General features: G+C 42.6%; 1 protein-coding gene across 4 annotated transcripts in view; it reads right to left on the bottom strand.

Annotated features, from left to right (window-relative positions):
* Positions 1 to 21,433, bottom strand: part of cnih3 (cornichon family AMPA receptor auxiliary protein 3) — a 193,073-nt gene that overhangs the window by 55,769 nt on the left and 115,871 nt on the right. For all 4 annotated transcript variants that reach the window (XM_020617537.1, XM_020617538.1, XM_020617536.1 and 1 more), the window contains one exon: positions 968 to 1,080. In XM_020617537.1, the coding sequence (XP_020473193.1) occupies positions 968 to 1,080 (113 nt within the window). The remainder of the gene's footprint in view (positions 1 to 967; positions 1,081 to 21,433) is intronic.

Here is a 21,433-nt window from a genome sequence, read left to right as displayed (position 1 = left end):
AGCTCGTCCATGTCCTGTTTTGCACACACTAAATTACAAAAACTAAGAGTTGTGCAACCTGGTGAAACAACACCAATGCGCACTGCATGCTGGGAGCTGCGATGTCATTTTTGGCGCCAGCCACAGGGTGCTTGGGTTCTAACAATGACTAAATGTACAATTACTAAATGTAATTTAATGCAATTTATGTAATTTTATATAATACTAAATGTATTTTAAATGTAATTTAATGTGAAACTAAATTTAATTTATTAATAGCTAGCTGAGTTTGGTAGGCTGCAAATATCAAAGACGTATTTGGTGTGACGGTGACAAAAACTGACTGAACTTTCTGGCTTGAGATGAATTTATTTATTTGGGAGACTGAATCAGATTACTTTTTACATCTAAAAAAAAAACTACAAATCTCCATGAGATGGGAGATGTTCACTCAGCAGATTTCTACAGCTAATGTCAGGACGGCAGCTATGAACAGTTAATCACCCTGACAGGGTTATTTTTAGCTCTTGCCAGTGAGTGAAAGCCAGTCCAATATTTACTCTTGTCTAGTTTCTTGTACTGCCTTTTTCCATTTTTCCTGGCTGTGGCTGTGCTCTGGTGATACATACTATTTAGCCTACTGCTAGATGTCCTTGTCCTGTTGCACAGCTTGTTCACAATCACAGTAGGTGATTGTAGTAATTTGGTAAGTGTGAACTTGAAGTCAAAACTCCTGTGGTCTCGAGAACACAGTGCTCCCAGTGTGCAACTGGAACACCAGTGCCCTTGGTGACTCTGCTCTAAACAAGATGTAGCTGCCTGCTAATGAGAGTTAGCTTGGTCTACTAAAGGGTCCTCACAGCTCTGAAAACATCAGGACAAATTTCTGACAGTGGAAGCACAGCTATAAAACTCACTTGGTCACACACACATACACACACACACACACATATATATATATAAACAGTACAGTGGTTTGGATAGTTACCTCCATGTGTTATAGAAGAGCAGGGGGATGTTGAGGCCCACAGTCAGCCACTCCTGGGCACACAGGAACATGATACAGAAGAGCCCATGGATGGAGTACTCTGGTAGCACCAACTACATGAGGAGACACACATAGGAAGAAGAGGAGAATGAGCCAGAGTGAAGAGAAGGTGTGCAACAAAGAGCAATTATATTAAACTAAACTAAGGGGAAATTGGTTAGCACTGGTTACCATCAGTTGCCCGTCGGTGTAAGGAATTCCCACAGGTGTAAGAAAACACATCAAGCATCATCATTAGCATTCAAATTTGTAGCCTATCCCATATTAAGCCATGGCACATCTGTCGATCTGCATGCATTCCAAATGGATAAATGCCCCATGGAGAACTTCACAATGGACAGCAAACACTAGTGACATCATTACCACAATAACTGAAGGGCCTGGTCCTCTCAAAGCAGAAAGCAAAACCATCTCCTGGCAAACAGTGAGGATGAGAATATGTCATCAACACTGCCACCCCTTCCCCTTCCCACCTCAGACAAATTGACTCGCTTCTGTTTTCCAAAGTGAAAAGCTTATCCAGTTGCATTCAGTTTGGCTACACAAGTTGCTGTAACAGTAGGTTTGGATTTAAACAAAATAGACTTGAATGTCATCAGACACTACTTGTGTTTACACCCTCATCAATGACTGAGTTTTTTCAAAAAAGAGTAACACAAATTCAATGTTTTGGAGGGAATTACACAAAAGGATACAATGACAATTGGCTGCACTACACATGCCACAGTGGCTATGGCATGAATTGAGTGGTATGCCCAATATTTTTAATGGCTCATTCAGTATCTGAACATTATGCATTGTGCTCTGATGGGAATTTCATGCAAATAAAATGTCACATTTCAAAGCTACTCAATGCTTAATTCAAGCACTCAGTCATTTGGCCACCACAGCCTCATCTGTATGACCAGTAATTTACAGTGGTAGTGTTAGCAGAACAAACCAAAAGCAAAGCATTGACATATTTTAACCATATGAAGTTGAAGTGCTAGCAGTGTTAGGGTGATTTTCATTTTTAGATAGAAATGAATATAATTAGTTAGGGTTTTATTATATAGCATACATAAGTTTATACATTTTAATCTCACAGTTGTGTTTATGTTATGTAGTTACATATCACCCTATGTGTGCACTGAATCACTGGTTAGTATTTACTGTCTAAGCAAACTGGAGCACTGTTTAACATCAAAGGGACTGGTTCACCAAAACACTGACTCTCATCAGATTTACAGCTTTAGCAAAGAGGGTCTACAGTTGTTTTATTACCACCACCTGGCTGATGGGACGGGGGAGCTAGAGTTTATTGGGGTTTTTAGGAGAGTAGGAACAGAGATTAGATCTAAAAGCCAGGAAGAGGAGCCACTTCAAAAGACAGGGTAACACAGACACACACCAAGGCAGAGAAGCTTTATTGGAATGGGGGGTAGTGCTTAAAGTCTTTTGGAAACAAAGAAAGACATAAGTGTCTATCTAGGAATTAAGACAGGGCAGGTATTCCTCCCTTTTTAGGGTGCTGTCTACAACCATTGGAGTAGAGAGGACAATTGGAGGATGGACGGATTGAAGGACCAATCTTGGGAGAATTAAGTTTAAACCACAATTGCTCCCCAACAGTTTTTGGACCATTCAGAAAGCAACATCTTTTTCCTGTAAATGTTGTGTACTGCTAAGTTGAAGTTAGTCTTTTCTGTTTATCTTAAACAGAAGGGATCCATGTGCACATGCTTATTTTGATACGTTAATGCATAATAAATTTCATATAGAGAAATATATCTTTTTATTAGTCTTCTCTTTTCAAAATAAATGGACTTTTTCTCACAGCAGGGAGCCTGCAGTCATTACCCCCGACAGGACTAGCACATCTATAGGTAGCCCTTGGATGATGCTGCCAACACCAGCGCCATCACATCAGAAGAGAGAGAGCCGGCCAACAGTCCTTAAGAGGGGTGACAGTGAGCAGCTGGACTGGAGGTCATACGGTGCTGATCCAAAGATTCCGTCATATCAGATAGGTGAGGACACTGAAAACTATTTGTGGAGGTTTGAGCGGACTGCAAAGACCTGGAGATGGCCAGAGGCTGAGTGGGCATGTTCTCTGATTCCACTTCTTTCTGGCAAGGCACTAGAGGCCTACACGGCCATGGATGAAGACAAGGCTCATTGTTATGCAGATTTAAAGGAAGCTTTACTGACAAAATTTGACATTTCACCAGAGACCTACCGGCAGCGATTCTGGGCCACCTTTGTGCCAGCAGGGTAGACCACCACGGAAACTTACCATCGCCTTAAAGGTCTCTACTGATGCTGGATTCAGCCAGAGCAGCTCTCCAAAGAACAGATTGGAGAACTCATCATTCTGGAGCAGCTGCTTTCTGTTATTCCACCAGATGTAAGGACCTGGGTGAAGGAACACAAGCCTGCTGATGGATTGACTGGCTGCATGGGGAGAAAGATGTGGACGACACAGTCCCAGCACAGCACAACCTGGTCTACAGCCTAGACAGTCCTGGCAGGTTAAGGCGGATAACAGCCAGGTGTCTAAAGGTATTGCTAGCCCAACCACCACTACCGGTAAGCCTTTGGTTTGCTTTTATTGTCAACAGTTGGGTCACAAAGCTTCTGTGTGTCCAATGCATAAATCCAAGCTTATTGGGGCCTGTTATGCTCCCCAAAGGGAGGCAGAGGTCATAGAAAATAGAGGCCTCAGAAGGAGTACTCATAAACCTGTACCTGTTAATGGTCAGCAGGTGTCAGCTCTGCTAGACAGTGGGAGTTTCACTTCTTTGGTGAAAAAGAGCCTGGTACCTGGGGGCTATGTGGACTACAGTATGAAAACAGATATTTGGTGTGTTCATAGGGACAGTCATGCCTATCCAAAGGCAGAAGTGACTGTGATCATTAATGAACAGCCATATTTGATGACTGTTGGGGTGGTGGAACATTTGCCGGTGGACATTGTTCTTGGGACTGATTTGCCTGTGCTAATGGACCTTCAGCGGGAAGGAGATTCTAATGGTGGGGGGGATGATGATGAAAATGTTGTATGTCCTGTTTTCACACATGCTCAGACAAAGCTAAGGTTAACATGGGGGAAAGGAAAGTTTTATTGTTGAAAATGATGTATTGTATGCCTATAATGATGCTCAGAAATGACTAGTAGTTCCAACAAGCTGCCACTCATTAGTTATGCACAATGCACACACAGTACCATGGGCAGGCCATTTTGATCACCATAAAACCTTCCTCCACATTAGTTCATGCTTTTTTTGGCCAGGCATGTATTCTGATGTTCAGACATATTGTGCCACTTGTCCTGTATGCCAAAAGACATCCCCAACTCACAGGTCTGACCAGGCTCTTCTTCAGCCACTTCCTGTCATCTCTACTCCTTTCCGAAGAATTGCTATGGACATTGTAGACCCATTGCCAAAAAGTGCCTGAGGTCACCAGTATATTCTGGTAGTCTGCGATTATGCTACCAGGTTCCCAGAAGCCTTTCCACTAAATACCATTACTGCCCCTGTTGTTTTACGTGTCTTGGTCCAGCTCTTCTCCAGGGTGGGGATTCCAGACAAGATACTTAAAGACCAAGATACTAATTTCACCTCATCTGTTACAGCTTTTTCATATGCAGTTGGGCATTACCTCCATGAAGACTACCTCTTATCATCCTCAAATTGATGGGTTGGTTGAGAGATTCAACTAGACCTTGAAAAGGATGCTGCAGAGGTTTGTGGCTGTCACTGGAAAGGACTGAGATTGCTGTTTACCATTCTTACTTTTTGCCTACCGAGAGGTGTTGCAAGCTTCCACAGGTTTTTCCCCTTTTGAGCTCCTGTATGGTTGGGAGGCCCAGGAACCTTTGGACCTGTTATGCAAAACCTGAGATGCATCTGACTCAACATATTGAGAGAAAGGGGTGGTTCCGTTTGTGTTACAAATGAGAGATTGGCTGTAGCAAACAGCTGGAAAGAATCTGCAAGAGGCCCAAGCAAGGCAATACCATGTCAACCTTCTGAAGGAATGGAAGGAGCATAGAAGACCAACTGCTGAGGTCAAGACATCAAGTTTTCCATGAAGTGCCCTCACCCCAGGCCAGACTAATCTTATCAAACATGTGATCCGCTTGAAAAACAATGGGCATATTTGGCAACTGCCTTATCATGTTCCACAGCAGTTGATGAAACAGCTACGAAGAGAGGTGGAGAAAATGCTGGCAATGAGTGTTTTTGAGCCATCAACCTCAGAATGGTGTAGTCCGGTTGTTGCCAAAAAAGATGGGTCTTTACGGATCTGTATTGATTTCTGAAAGCTCAATTCCATTTCTGAGTTTGATGCCTATCCTATGCCCCGAATCGATGACCTGCTGGAGAAGATTGGATCTGCAGTGTACATCACGGTTCTTGACTTGTGTAAGGGATACTGGCAGTTGCCCCTGGAACATGCAAGTTGACTCTACACTGCTTTCCGCACACCTGCAGGATTGTTCCAGTTCACTGTGATGCCATTTGGTTTGCATGAGGCACCCGCAACCTTCCAAAAGCTCATGGACAAGGTCCTACGGGGGTTGTGATGATTTCAGTGCTGTCTACCTTGATGATGTGGTCATCTTCAATCATATGTGGGAGGAGCATTTCCAGCACCTAAAGGAAGTCCTAGGGAAAATCCGGGGTGCTGGGTTAACCCTTAACCCTGCTAAATGTCAATGGGCTTGACAAAAGGCATGATACCTTGATTACCAGCTGGGAGAAGGAGAGGTGCGACTGCAGATGGATAAGGTGGAAGCAATCCAGAGCTGTCCTCATCCTCGTACCAAGGAGGCTGTGCAACCCTTTTTGGGGTGAGCAGGGTGGTACTGCAGATTTGTGCCTCAGTTTGCAACGATTGCAGCTCCACTAACTGCATTAACTGCCAATAACCAAAAGAACTTGGTAATGTGGAATGAGGAATGTGAAACTGCCTTTCATACCTTGAAAGCTTGTCTGTGCTTGTCACCAGTGCTTCGGAGCCCTGACTTCAGCAAGCGGTTCTTGGTACAAGTGGATGCATCTGCAGTGGGCCTAGGAGCTGTTTTGGCAAAGGGGAATCCAGGAGAAGAGCAACCTATCCTGTATCTTAGTCAAAAACTTCTGCCCAGAGAAACCAAGTATTCGGCAATAGAGAAGGAAGCACTGGCCATCAAGTGGGCCCTGGAACGGCTAAGGTATTACCTGAGTGGAAGGGAGTTTGACTTGGAGACCGACCTTTGGGCACTTACGTGGATCAATTCCATGAAGGATCACAACAGCCACCTAACACAGTGGTATATGTTGTTGCAGCCCTATAATTTTGCCATTATTCATCTGGCAGACCGGACCAATGTGGTGGCAGATTATCTTTCTAGGTTGCCAAGTTTTGCCAACTTCCGGGAGGATGGGGATGATGTGACAGAGTAGCATCGTCACGAGTGGCTGACGAAGTATGTAGGCTACACAGACATACATGTGCACATACACAAATCAAACGGAGCGCCATCAGTTTTATATGCGCATAGAGAAACGAATCCACAATGTAGTTAAGTTGCATTATTACTGTGTTTCATGTCGTTTAGTTGCTGGGGTGAGTGTTTTGCTGTCATTTGTCTGTTGAGTTGTAGGTTCAAACATTGCAACCATTTTTAAGGTTGTTAACCCTATAAAACCATTTATATCATATTTGATACATGAGGTTTCTGAGCAAAAAAATCACCAAAAATACCCCATGTATCAAATGTGATACAAAAGAAAAGGAAATAATCTAAATAATATGGCACCTCTATTCCTATATGTCTGGACTGTCTGTCTATGCATATATGGCAAATAAAAATCGTGAATCTTGAATTTTGAATCATGAATTATATTTTGGATTTTGTTAAAAGGTGTCACGATTCGGTTCCGATTACTCTGTTCTGCCTTGCCCCCTTATCTCGGACTGCTTATGTGTATCGGCTTATTGGACTTTCCCTTCGGACTACGCACTTTGGATTCCCCTGGATGTACGTGTTTGCTGGCTCTGACCTGGGACCGATACCGACCGTGAGTTTTTGTGGTTCCACTGTGTCTTGTACGGTTTTTTGTTAAGTTTTAGTTCTCTTAATAAAGAGACGGTTTTTGTTTTACACTTCCTCATCTGGCCATTTAATTGAGTTCACAACACTTTTCGGCCGCATTACGCGCGCCGATTCTGACAAAAAGGTTTAATAAACATATCAGTTCCAAAAAATTAAAAAGTTCTGGCTAGTTTTTGATATGTTGGGCTTTACAGGGTTAAATATAGTTTTGTGTGCGTCATGTGAGTAGTCGTCACTGTGACGCGATTGGTAGGGGGTGGAGCATAGGGTATTAAAGGCAACCCAAGTTCTAGCATGGAGCTGTTGGTTTTGAGCTGCATTGAAGGCTGTACCTGTCTTGCTGATGACTGCAGTGCTACTTGTTGCATTTTTGTTTTTTTTGGAAGAATGTTTTAACCTCTTTGTAAATATCTGCATTTTTCTATTTTTCACTTTGGGAATGAGCACAATAAATTATTGGTTTGTCTTGCATTTTCGACTACATCTTTTTGTTTTTTCCTCAAGAACCTTGTCACAATGTACTTGAAGTATGTGTTGCTTTCATTCCCTTTTTTGTCTTGTCAAATCTGGTGCTTCAAGTCCTTATCACTGTGAAACTGCACTTTTAAAGAATACCATGCATTATTGAAAACAGAAAAGGCTTTTAAAGTGCTGAAAGCAAGATTAAAAAGAGATACAAGAAACTAGATAAGAATGTCAGATGAAAAAAAGAGACTACAGTAATGAAGCATTCTGGAAAAAGCAAAACCACTGGAGAAGTCTGTTCCTTATCACCATGGTAGAGAGGAATGCAGGAGATGTCTTACATCTGAACAGTCAAAAAATCCCTTTAATTTAACCCAACGAAACCAGAGAAAGTTCTTTTGGATGACATGTTGTGATCACAATATAAAAAGAAGCTTCTACCAAGCATCAAAAATCAATATTTTTAAAAACAGCAGTGGATTAAGTGACTGCGTGGTGTGACAAACATAATAATCACCAAACTCTGCAGTTCTCCTCGGTTCTACACAGAATTTTAGGCTCTTTCAGCTCATTGTTTTGGTTTTATGGCCCACAGCTTTACTGTTCACTCTCACCAACCCTAAAAACAAAATCTCCATTTTCCATAGCTGGTGGAAACCAAAACAGAGCTAAAAGAGAGTTAATGTTAGACATTAAATCATCAAGGGGCAGAAACATGACTCCAAATGAATGCTAGTGTTGCTCAATTTCTGCTGCATGAGTAAATAAATTACATAATACTGTAGTCGTTCACCAAAACAACTTTATAAGTTGGTGAAATCAACTTTGTGTTTAGAATGTTTCTCTGCCAATAAGAAGTCAACACATCACTTAAGTATTGAACGAATGCAAAAATAGAAACTCATTTATTTTTAAAAAAGTTTGACATTGTACTAATTTTGTTTAAAAGAACAATTTAAAAATGTATTCAGTCAGTATGAACCCTGGCCTGCCATCCTACCTTTGTTTTGGTCCAGTCAGACTAGATAGGATAGATTTACGTTCCCAGAACGGGCCACACAATACTACAACCACCATAGGATAAATTCCAAAAACTGTTGAAGATAGACATAAAGGTAGTTTGAGGAACTGAATGAGTTTAGGAGGCCATGTGTCAGAAATCCATTTAGTCCCCACAAGCCCCCAAGACCTACGGTATGTTGCAGGAGGCACTACAGTCTTCATCCCAGAAAAAGGAGACTCCATTCCAGTTAGATAGGAGATATTGCCAGAAAAGAAGTTCGGTCTTAGAAGAGGCATGAATTTGGATGGGGTCATTGAGCGAGGGAAAAGATGAAGCTAAGGAGAGGAGATGCGAAATGAAGACCCGGTTCTGAGATGGAGGATGAAGCTGAGGTGGTCGAGGAAAGACAACAGCTGACATTTGGAGCAGGTGCTGATGAGGAGAAAGTTCAAAATGGTGTAGTCACATTGGTGTTGCTTCACCAGGCTGTGCACCTCAGTTTTTGTAACTTGGTGCTTGCCAAACAGGAAGTGGATGAGCTGGGGGCAAGAGTGTGTGAACAGATCAGTTTCTCCAGACATTCAATACAACCCTATAAAGACATCTATAGTTTGGCGTGTTGGCTGGGTAGAAAGCTGAAACACATTGTCTGCCACACAAGCATTCATTCGATCTGTAGTTTCAGTATCTGTTGGCTGCAGATTTCAGGAGTGTAGTGCCAAACCTTCCAGACACAAAAAAGTCAAGCCAATATAATGTTTAACAAATCAGTGAACAGCCTATGAGTGACATTGACTGTGTTGCTGGCAGTGGTAAACTGCACATCTCTTGCTTTAAATACATTTTTACTAAGTAAACTAACCTGATTAAGTTATGCATAGGTTATTTAACATCCAGGTATCTGATGAGCTGAGTATTTGTATGATATGTAATGGCTGCCATGGTATTTTTGCATGCTGCTGAGTACTCTACAATATGTTGTAGAATGTTAGCATTGAGTTAATATGACTGTAGTATTTAGGTTGCACAGAGCCAAAAGAATGTCACCTCAGTGCAGCAGTTATATTTCTTGTGTTAAACAAAATAAGGCTGATTTTAGGTAATGAAAGAAATGTAGATTAAATGTATTTGAAATAGCCATCATAATATCAGAAATGATGATATCTTCATTTGTTTGACTAAAAATGTATTGGGTTATATTTAGGTTGCTATCTATTCCTTTTTTATATATATAAATTGATTATCAAAACATTCATCAGTTAATAGCTCACTTGCAGGAGCAAGGTGAGCAAGCAGGCAGGACTCAGGAGGCAGACACACGGTTCTAACACGAGATTTTATTAGAAGCAAACAGCAAGTGAATAGTGACAGTTTTAGAGAAGAGGTCCAATGAGTTGCTGAGACTGGGGATGAGTAGGTTCTTCAGGGAAGTGAATTCACAGGAGGTCACTGAGTGGGGAAGTCCAGGGAGAGGAGTTAGGTGTTGCAGCCTGAGGCAGCAAGCTCTAGCAGCAGAGAGGGCAGGAGGGGATGAGTACAGCTGGTAGTGGCTTATGCTGACTGTAGTGATGGCCATCTGACACCAAGGCCTCGATACCTGAGTCGAGCCGGGAGAGGGATCTCCTGCGAACCACTGCCTTGAGGCTTGTATCATTGCTGAAAAGACACGTGACTGATGATGTCCAAAACGGCTGGCCTGAGTACCTCCCGTGACCGGTTTAAACCGTAGATACGGTGTCACGACAGGAGATTTCGCTGCGCGCGTCAAAAGGTGTGTAGGCGTACTATAAAGCCACCTGAGATGAAGTGGCTCCTGAAGTGCCTCCCATAGGGAAGGAGGTCAGACAGTTTATGAGCAGGGTGAGAGGAGTCCTTGAGAATGCTGCGAGCATGTCGGAAACTGCGGTCCCTGTGGACACCCTCAATGGCTGGAAGTGGAGACCTTGTGATGTGTTGGACAGTTTTTACCACCTGCTGCAGTGCCTTGCGGTCGGAGACAGAGCAGTTTCCATACCAGACTGTGATACAGCTGGTCAGGATGCTCTCGATGGCACAGTGTAGGATGGCTGTCTTCAGCCATCCTGGTAAACATAGAAGTTCACCAGGATGGCTGAAGACAGGTGGTTCTTCTTCTTCAGTGTCCTCAGGAAGAAGAGGTGCTGGTGGACCTTCTTAACCAGGCTGCAGGTGTTGGTGGTAGAGGACAGATCCTCTGAGATGTGGGTCCCCAGAAATTTGAAGCTGGAGACATGTTCAACAACCATCTCGTTAATATAGATGGGGTCGTGTGTGCCTCCTTTCTCCCTCCTGTAGTCCACAATGAGCTCCTTGGTCTTATTGGTGTTAAGGAGCAGGTTATTGTCAGTGCACCACATAGCCAGGTGCTTTACCTCCTCCCTGTAGGCTGACAAGGCTGATCACCGTGGTGTCATCTGTGAACTTGATGATGGTGTTGGAGCCATGCACAGGCCTGCAGTCATGGGTGAAAAGGGAGTAGATGAATGGGCTCAGCACACAGCCCTGTGGTACGCTGGTGTTGAGGATAATGGTGGAGGAGCAGGTGCTGTCTGACCTAACATGCTGAGGCCATTGGTCAGAGCAGGATACACATCAGTGGAGGTGAGTGTGAGTGGCTGGTGGTCTGCGGAGCATCTGGACTTGATAGCTGTCTCCTTGCTGTCCTGGTTGAAGCGAACATAAGAGTAATTTAGCTCACTGAGGAAGGTGACATCTGTGGTTGTTGCGGTGGAGTTGCCGGGCTTGTAGTCACTGATGACCTAGATGCCTTTCCACATAAATTGGGGGTCAGGGTTTGTGAAGTGTTCCTCGACCTTTAGCTTGTAGTGGTGCTTGGCCCTCTTGATGCCCCTCCTCAGGTTGGCCTTTCTAAAGGAGAGTCTAACTACTCCAACCTTAACCTCTACATTCATGAGGCGGTTGAATTTCTTGATTTCTCTTTACTGTCTTTTCCTGCATTTAATAAAGTATTTCAGATTAGTCATTCATACAGACTCTGCAAATGTGTCAAGAAATCAGAACACTAAATAAGAACATCTGAGGCTTGGATGGTTTCCTGTACCAGAAATTTAAACCTACAGTATAGGCTGTCCGTTTAGGAGTGCGAGTCAGCCAAAACAAAGTCAGAGTTCGGCGACAGTGTAAATCCCTGTGTCAGAAGTCATAGCCAGAGATCTGTGCTTCTATTCCTGCCACTGCTTGGCTAGCTGCAGCACCAGCTGGGTGACAATGCAGGAGTCACTGTGACCAGGTTGAGCTGAAGAGAGGAGAAATGAAACTGTGAAACTGGTGTGCTTGCTCATGTGCACATAAAACACCACCACAGCTTTTTTTTTTGTGTCTCATTGTCATTATTTTGTATTTATTTATTGCCCTCATTAGTTGTGAGTGTAAGTCAGTGATGCAATGTTTTACCCCACATGCATCAGAGGAGAAAACCCTGAAAAGTCACACTTAAAAGGCTCTCCACCCTCCTTTCCACTGTGAGTGCACTCAGTGGTGGGTGGTTTCACTAATTGGACCGGGACAGGTTGAGCCTGAGTCGAGGTGACTCTGCTACATTTCACTGAGGCTGTGAAAGAAGAGTGTGGGTAGAAGCTCTTATATACTGTATCATGCTGGAGGGTGATTTGTAGTAAGAGGACTGAGAGCCCTTTGCCTCTGCACAGGGATAATGAGAGATAAAATGAGCAAGTAAGAGTGAATAAGCAGAGGCACTTTTATCTGGAGAGAGTGATGATGGATTAAAATAAACTGCTCCAAAAATTAAGGGAACACTTAATCACCACAGTATAACACCAAGTCAGTTAAACCTCAGGGGTATCAGTCTGTCCATCTGGGAAGCACAAGTGACTGTGGCTCAGGAAGGAGTGTGGTCATCCCCAGCCAGAAGGTCTGATTCAATTCCCTTTCTACCTAGTCCAAATGTCAAAGTTTTCTTCCATTAAAGAGAGTTGTTCCTGCCCAGTGCTTGATCAAGGGGGCAGTTCAAGATTTTTATTTGCCATTTTTGCATAGACAGTCTAGGCATATAGGAATTCTTGTGCAGGGCCCTCTTGGAGTCAAGTAGAGTTTAAAGCCAAAAAAAGAACATTTAGTATAATAATAAATTTACATAAGACTAAAATAGTAAATAAAGTTGTTAATACAAAAATAAAATAAATGAAATGGTGAATTTCAAATATTGCACATAGTGGTACTGTACTTGGTAAGGTAATGAGTTTTCAGTTTTTCCTCTACAATAATAATAGTAAGGTCTAGACCTTACTTTGTAAAGTGTCCTGAGATGACATTTGTTGTGATTTAGTACTATACAAATGAAACTGAATTGAATTAAAATGTTAAACCTCAAGTTGCTCCTAATGCATAGTGCTGCGATTGTGTCTAGATGTTACTTGGAAGAGCTGTATGCAAGATGACAAGTGTCTTAGTCAGTTGACCTGAACATTAGGTGGACTTGACCCTAGAAGCCCCCCCCCCCCAGTACACTAAGTCCCCTTAAAATCCAAGTGAACCCATGTAAGAAAACAGTATAGTGTTCAGATTGAACTAGCGGGTGTGTTCACCTGTCATGCGACTGGCACAAAATTGGAAAACTACAAACACCAGGTGGTGAAGAAAAAAGGTAATTTACAATGAAGATCCCAACAAAAATGTCCAACTGGAGACACAGGGAAACTGTTTATTAAAAAACTACAGGTGAGGGGGGAGAATTGCAAATGAGGAAGACGGCTGTGGTTTGCAAGAAAGACCAGTGGGGCTGCCTGTGGATCATCAGGGAAGGATATACTCATACCAATGGTTTGCAAGTCTCTTCAAACAGTCTCCCTTCCAAGTTTATGATCACATTCCATCCTGCTTAGCCTCTAAGAGTAGTTGAGATAGGGTTGATACACAGACTTACGTATGGCAGCAAAATCAATCAGTACAGGATCTTCTCCATAGGTAGACAGGGAACAGGCCAGACACTCTAGACAATCAACAACAGGGCTGAGAACACAACATAATGATAATAAAGGTACTGATGGCTGTTTGACACCTGAGGCTCCGACACATGCGTGGTAGCTCATAAAGCAATTTTTTTGAACCACTGTGCCGAGGCGTGTTTCGGTCAAGTGACTAGTGACGTTTGAATCACTTGAGTGACGTCCGACGCAGTTGGGTTCATCAGACGTCAGGTGAAACAGCTGATTGGTTCGGTTTGTCATGTGAATCACTTTGGATCGAGTGTGTTCAGAGACAGGATATCTCTATTTAGTGGCGTTCATTTGAATCTGCCCAGGTTGGTTTGTTGCTGTTGTTGGGTTAGTTGCTTTGAGAGTTAGTAGTGTTGTAGCAGATTGTGTATTTAGTGGAGAATCAGTGTAGATAAGAGAGATCAATAGATAGCTAGATAGTAAGTTAAAGAGAAACAGATAAAATAGTTACATAGACAGAGGTCCACTCCTTTGAGCCTACTGCAGAGACACCCTTGAGTGGCTGTTGTGTGCTCCTTCTTGCGAGATGACAGTGGACTTCAGGAAGAACCCCCCACCTTACCTCAAGCTTGGGTCCTCTACCAGAGGCCTGGGAGCTCGAGGTTCCTGCACAGTATCTTAGCTGTTCCTAGTACTGCACTCTTCTGGACAGAGATCTCAGATGTTTTTCCTGGGATCTGTTGGAGCCACTCTCCCAGTTTGGGGGTCACAGCCCCCAATGTTCCTATTACCACGGGGACCACTTGTGCCTTCGCCTTCCACATCTTTTGTAGCTCTTCTTTCAGCCCTTGGTATTTCTCAAGCTTCTCGTGTTCCTTCTTCCTGATGTTGCTATCGCTTGGGATTGCTACATCTGTCACTACAGCCTTCTTCTTCTGTTTGTCCACCACTACTATATACCCAAACCTCTATGAATTATCCAAGCATTTCCTGTGTACCCCAGCCTCATCTGTGCCATGTGAATGGGTTTTTTCCAAGGCTGGGGATATAGTCTGTAAAACGAGAACCCGATTGTGTCTGAAAACTGTGGATATACTGTTATTTTTCAATAAAAACTCAATTACACAAGCACACCCACTGCCCTGTTCTTCAAGCACACCCTCTTTACCCACATACCCATGAACCTCTTTACCAATGAACCCCAAAACAAACTTTGCTGAAGTCCATAGCATAATCTGTATTTGCACCAGTCCCATGTGAAAATGACATCTGCCTGAATTTGTAGAGCACATCTCATGAATGTAGCAGCACCATTTAAATGTTTTCATAACACAAAATATAAGTGAGGAGCATATAGGGTTACACTCAAACGTGCCACATAAGAAACATGGTCTTCAACATGTGTCCATGTATATTTTACTGTGTCAGCTTGAAACCATACAACCATGTAGTTTAGTCGAACAGGAATGTGCATGGCGAATCAAATCCCAAACAATCCATGAACCAATAAGCGACACGTTTTGACTGCACTTCAATTTCTTGACCACTAGAAGTCCTACTTGAGCACTGTGTCATTGAGGCCTCGAGTAATGAACCATTTGTGTGAATACTGTGTCAAAGCTTCAACAAAGCCTCATCGGCCATCACTACATAAAGGTAGCTGGAAACAGGTTGGAAATCTTTTCTCACAACTAAAAAGTATGCACAAGGCACCAAAAACATTAACAACAACAACAACAACAAAAAAACAGTCCTCGTCAGCTGGGAGAAACAAAAAATGCACTGAACTCAGCAAAGATTAGACAGGCAGAATGTAGGTCTGGTGATAAGTAATAACTGAAATGTACAACACAGCACTGGATGCTGAGATCTATCTGGCAAATAGGAAGAAAAAAAAAGGAAATGAAGCAGTTTATGTAGGGTGGGGACCAACAGTGACAGGCAAGTGGAATAAGCCAGGTGTTCTGAATCAGCCATTGATTGGAAGTAGTGATGCTGGAGAGGATGAGGTTATGGAAACCAGGCAGTTCCTTTCAAAATAAGAGTCTCTGACAGGAAAGCAGGAGTGGACACTGACAGATTCTGGAACTTCTGTTTTTAAATAGCCCATGGCTGCTCATTTTGCTCATTTCCAGCCATTTAATGTTTAATCTTGGGTACCTCTAGGCTGAAACATGTATTTCTCTCATTCATTCACAGTCCACCTCATGATTTCATGGGTTTTGTACCAGTTTGTGCACATTTCTGCAATTACAGAATTGTGGCTTGCTCCTTGTTGATGAGTGGTCTTCTGATAGTACTAACAGAAAAGGACATATACTGTATATGGGGAACTGAACTGGGGGGTAATGAGTGGCAGGTGGATGTGATTCTGGATGATTACGCTGGTGCAGGTCAGAAGTGATAGGAGAGACAGGGAATCCGGTGGAAAAACCAACAGAAAACCAGGAAGCAAAGGTCAAACTGTAACAGTATGTCTGTGTAACGCGAATGTGACGTAAATAGCCTGTGCAAGTTTAATCTCTGTTCCAGTTTCTTTCAGCACCAGGCCAATTTTTGCCAGAGTAGCTTATATATGTGAAATTTACATTTTATGTTTGAATGCAGAATTAATACTTAATATTTCTATAAATTGTTACTGACTCTCTTCACATATTTCAAAAGTAGTTTTTCTTAGTGTGTATGTCACTTCTCCAACAAATTCAGTGAAATGGGAGAAGGGAAGCTACCTGCTTCTCAAGGAATGACAGTTTGGAGGTCCAGTAAGGGAAATATGTCAGAAAGATAAAGGTGAGTTAAATTGTGGTAACAGAGACTGAGATTTACACTATTAATTTAAACAGCACCAAATTATCAGGACTGTGCAAATCCATGGGTTAACCTGGTTGTGTGTTGACCATCTGGGTTTGTCTACAGAACAAACTAAAAGGGCTGAAAGCATTGGTAGGTAACATTGTTTGGCAGTGGCCACAGATCTGCAGTGGGGATTGCAATGAACAATCAAATGAGGCATGATCCCTCACTGGCTTCCCATCAGCAAACATCTTTAACATGCATTTGCCTAAAATTCAGCTATTTGGAATTTTAGAAAAAATGAGGAAGTTTCATTTGCTAAATTGCTAAATTGGATTGAGTCACCAATATCTGCTGAACTATGATTCAATGATGGCTTAAGATGTGGTATGTTGATGGTGTGCAATCACAAAACGTGTACAGAAGACTGACATGCTTTCATATTAAATGATTATTACATTGTAGTTAACTTATATTCCTTAAGAAGGTCACATGGGGGCACAAGGCAAGAATATCCTGGGACACAAGGCATGTCCCAATTGTGCTGCATTTTATGGACCACCCGAGGTAGACAAGCTCCTGGCTCCCACATCTCCATTTTCCTCCACCATCCTGGTTCTGTAAATGCTTCCCTGGACCATCCCATATGCCTCACTCAAGACTCCTCCTCTCATAGATCAAAATAACAGGACAATCAAATGTGGACTATTAAATATCAGATCTCTCTCATCCAAATCTCTGTTAGTGAATGATTTGATAAGTGAACATCACACTGACTTATTGCGTCTTACTGAAACCTGGTTACAGCAGGAAGAATATGTCAGTCTAAATGAATCCACTCCACCTGGTCACAGTAACTGTCACATCCCTCAAAGCACAGGCTGAAGTGGAGGTGTGGCAGCGATCTTCAACTGAAGCCTATTAATCAACCCTAGACTTAAACATAGTTATAACTCATTTGAAATCCTAACCCTGAGTCTGTCACTGTCAGGTTTGCTTATCGCCACCTGCCTTTCTCGCTCTCCTTTCCCTCTCTCTGTACAGACACACTCCTGGTGGATCTCACAGCTGATGTGAATCAGCTGATTACAGGGCTGAGCATTTAGGAGCTGCTCAGACATGCAGATGCTGCCAGTTCGTTGTTCAACCCTACCATGATTTTATGCCCGCAGAAGAAGCGGCAATCTTTTGTTCAATTCATTTCAATTACGATCACCATTCAAAGTAAGACTGTTTTTCTGCACGTCGATCTGCTGTGTGTCTTCCCTTGTAGTCTCAGTCTGTAGTTTGTCTCCTGGGCTGCACCTACGATACCTCCGTAGCAGCTCTCTTGCATCAGCACCATCCTGCCTGGGCCGCTCCTCCGCTGTGTGCTCCAGCTCAGCCTCAGCCATCAGCCTACTACTCCATTCATCAGCAGCTTCTCTGACACCATTCAATCTGGGTTGCTCTTCAGCTGTAATCTCCACACAGCGCCTCATCCGTAGCCCTCATTAACCCTACTCTCAGCAATTACCCACCTGTGTCCCGGCTCCATTCCTCTCTGGCCATGCCTCAGCTACAACTCCCAGCCTAACCCTGCACTTCGTGGGTCTTAACACTCATTCTGCTCACTCTCCCTCTGTCTTGTGCTCTCCAGGCACTAGAGTTTGGCCATCTGCCTCCACTGCCAGGATAACGATCAGTGTAAATAACTGGACCTCTCTCATCTGCCCTCTGCCTCCATCAGCTTGGGTCAAAGCAAACACCTCATCTTCCCACAATCCATCTGTTGATGTTCTGAACTGTAATAAACCACCTTAACATCAGGCAGGTTGACAGACAGATTTGTTGTGTCTGTAATAATGCGGTCTCTGTACTGGTCCATTGTGGTGAAAAAGGAGCTGAGTCGTAAGACAAAGCTCTCAATTTACCGGTCGATCTACGTTCCTACCCTCACCTGTGGCCATGAACTTTGGATCATGACAGAAAGATTGAGATCGTGGATACAAGCGGCAGAAATGAGTTTCCCCCTGGAGAGTGGCTGGGCCCACCCTTAGGGATATGGTGCGGAGCTCAGTCACGTCGCCTTGGAGGAGCGCAGAGCAGAGCCGCTGCTCGGGCATCTGTTTCAGATGCCTCCTGGACGCCTCCCACTGGGAGGAGGCCCTGGAGAAGACTTAGGACACGTTGGAGAGACTATGTCTCCCAGCTGGCCTGGGAACGCCTTGGGGTTTCTCCTGAGGAGCTAGAGGAGGTGTGTGGGGAGAGGGAAGTCTGGGAGGCTCTGCTCGGGCTACTGCCCCCGCAACCTGGTCTTGGATAAAGATGGATGGATAGAGAATCTATGCTACATGAGAGCTGTATGTGCAATAGCCAGCAGTGAATGTGCAGTTGTACATGTGCAATTATGCATTTGCAAACTGAGTATGTAAACAATACAGATGGAATTACATGACGTAGTTCCTGGTGATAAACTCTTGTCAACTCAGCTGTTTAGGAGTCTAATGTACAAGTGATGTAGGGGGACACTATTTGTTTTTATCTAAAGTCAATATTTGTTCAACAGTGTTGGGGTTTAAGCTATTCCTCTTTTTGGAAATACATAAGTCACAAACTCTCACAACTCCAACACCCCACGAATTGTGTGGAGATTTCTTGAGCTTTATAACTATCAATACCTCATGGCAAAATTGTAACCACTTCCCGAACCGCTACATGCAGCAAGGCTTCAAATGTCATCGATGATGTCACTCACCATAAACAATACAAGCCTCAATATGCATTTCACTAAAGACTTCCTGGATTTCTTGACACACGGTTTGAAGCATCGGCATAGTACGTCCCATCATTACCCAGGTGTTCTTGCTAATTATAGACCAATATCCAGTCTCTCGTTTATTTCTAAAATCCTTGAAAAAGTTGTTGCAAAGCAGTTATGTGCCCATTTGCACAAGAATGATTTGTTTGAGGATTTTCAGTCAGGTTTTAGAGTCCATCTATAGTACAGAAACTGCATTGGTGAAAGTCACCAATGATCTCATCCTAGCCTCAAAGGACTTGTCTCCATGCTTGTCCTCTTGGATCTCAGTGCTGCTTTTGACACCACTGATCACAGCATCTTACTGCAGAGATTAGAATATGTTATTGGGATTAGAAGAACCACACTAAATTGGTTTAAATCTTATTTATCTGAAAGATTCCAATTTGTTCATGTTAATTATGAATCGAATTGAAATATTATTACCGAGACTTTAATTACTTAGTTAAGAATAGCAAAGTCAGGATGTAAAGTTCAATTATGCTGGGTTCCTGGGTATATAGGGTCAGGGTCAATGAGATTGACATTATTGTGAATTTACGGCATGAAGAAATAGATATTAAATGTCCTTATGGGAAGGTTGAATACAAAAGTAAAATCAAACTAGAGAAATGCATTTCCTGTCGAAAATGCATGTGGATGCTGATATGCTGAAAGATAATCCTGAAAATGCCTGAAATCAATTGCTGAAACAGCTGAAGGATGAGAAGAAATGGCTGAAGTTCTTTCTTGAATAATCTCAAGGATGAGATGCAATAAATACAAGTAGGAATGTCCTTGAAGAGCTGAACATTTTGATACCTGAATGGCTTTTCTATCAGAAATTATGCTGAGGTGAAAATATTCCAATTGGTCCCCACAAAGTAGGTAAAACAAGTAGGTGTGTGTTTGTGTGTGTGTGTGAGTGAGAGTGAGAGAGAGAGAGAGGAGTTATGAAGTGCCATGTCTCAATTGCACTGCATTTTTATAGACCACCAGGTGGCACTCCAGCACTGTATCACTGACTCAGCACTTTGAGCTCCCATTGACTTCTATTGTAAACAAAAGGCTGAATAAATTAAAAAGTATAAACTTTATAAAAAACAAAAAATGCAAGCAGAGATATCCTTGAAGAGCTGAACAGTCTGATACCAGAATGGCCTGTATAAGTCCTGCATACTTTCAGTTATAAAGTGCCAAAAAACAGACTGAAGATCCCAGAATAATCAGGAAAACATAGTGTGGATGCTTTACAGCATGAATATAAAGGTGAATAGCTGAATATAAAGGCTGAACCAGGGAAGCAAATGAGTAACAGATGAAAGCAATGAGGACGTAAAGCTGGGGCTGGTGAGATGGCAAAATAAAAGCATAAAACAGGAAAACAAACCAAAGCTGTGACACACACTACTTGAACATTGGTACTGGTAATAAATCCAATCTAAATTAGGTGTGGAATCATTCAATATGATCATACTTCTTTTCTACCAACTGAGCTAAACAGGACGTGATGTGGAAACAATATTGTTTCTTCTAGTTAGCACTTTTATTTGCTCTGTCTCATCCTCCTTTTTCTGCCTGGCCTCTTAGAGCAGAAACTCACAGACTCTGTGACAAGCTAATGAGTCCTCCTTTCCCTCCCTTTCCTTTGCATCCCCTGGTCTTTGGCAGGCCCAGCCATTCAATTTGATTATAGCCTGTCCTGTTTTAGAAAAAGTGCATGCTGTCATTGGAGAGGGACCATGGTGCAGGAGCAGGCATGCTCAAACATCTCAATGTTACTGTGATATTATCCCCCATATAGTCAATGCTAACAGAAACACTGTTTAATGGTGGTAGCTGAATGTTAGTCAGTCAGCTATCTGTGCAACACTATGGTTCACAGCAGGACATTGTTACAACTTTTGCCCAGAATACAATGGAAGTAATAATGGATACTTAGAGAATTAATCTACATTTTTGGTACTTCTTGATCTTTTTAATATGATCATGATAATGACATCTTTCTTAGCGTGGTCCACAAGGTGAACTTGATATCTTTTTAGTTATTCTATGGATAAATCAATCAGTGGTGTAAAAATAGCTATGTCAGTTGTTTCTCTAATTCATTATTTAACTATTTGAATAAATAAAGCCCAGTCGTATTTCTTACTGGCTCCCTGTTGCAAGGGTCTGTTTACCACTCCTTATTGAGCTCAGTGCTGGGCAAAAGTGGTGATGATGAAAATAAGGGACGACTGATGTGTATAAAGAGTCAGTCTGGATGTACAGTATAATCAAAATCTTTAAAGGCCAAGTATGATAGAACATGCAAGGAATTTGACTCCTGTATATGTGTGTGTATATA

The sequence above is a fragment of the Monopterus albus genome, unplaced genomic scaffold (genome assembly GCF_001952655.1).
Source record: "Monopterus albus unplaced genomic scaffold, M_albus_1.0 scaffold191.1, whole genome shotgun sequence".
Lineage (NCBI taxonomy): Eukaryota > Metazoa > Chordata > Actinopteri > Synbranchiformes > Synbranchidae > Monopterus > Monopterus albus.
This window is presented reverse-complemented; position numbering and strand designations above follow the sequence as displayed.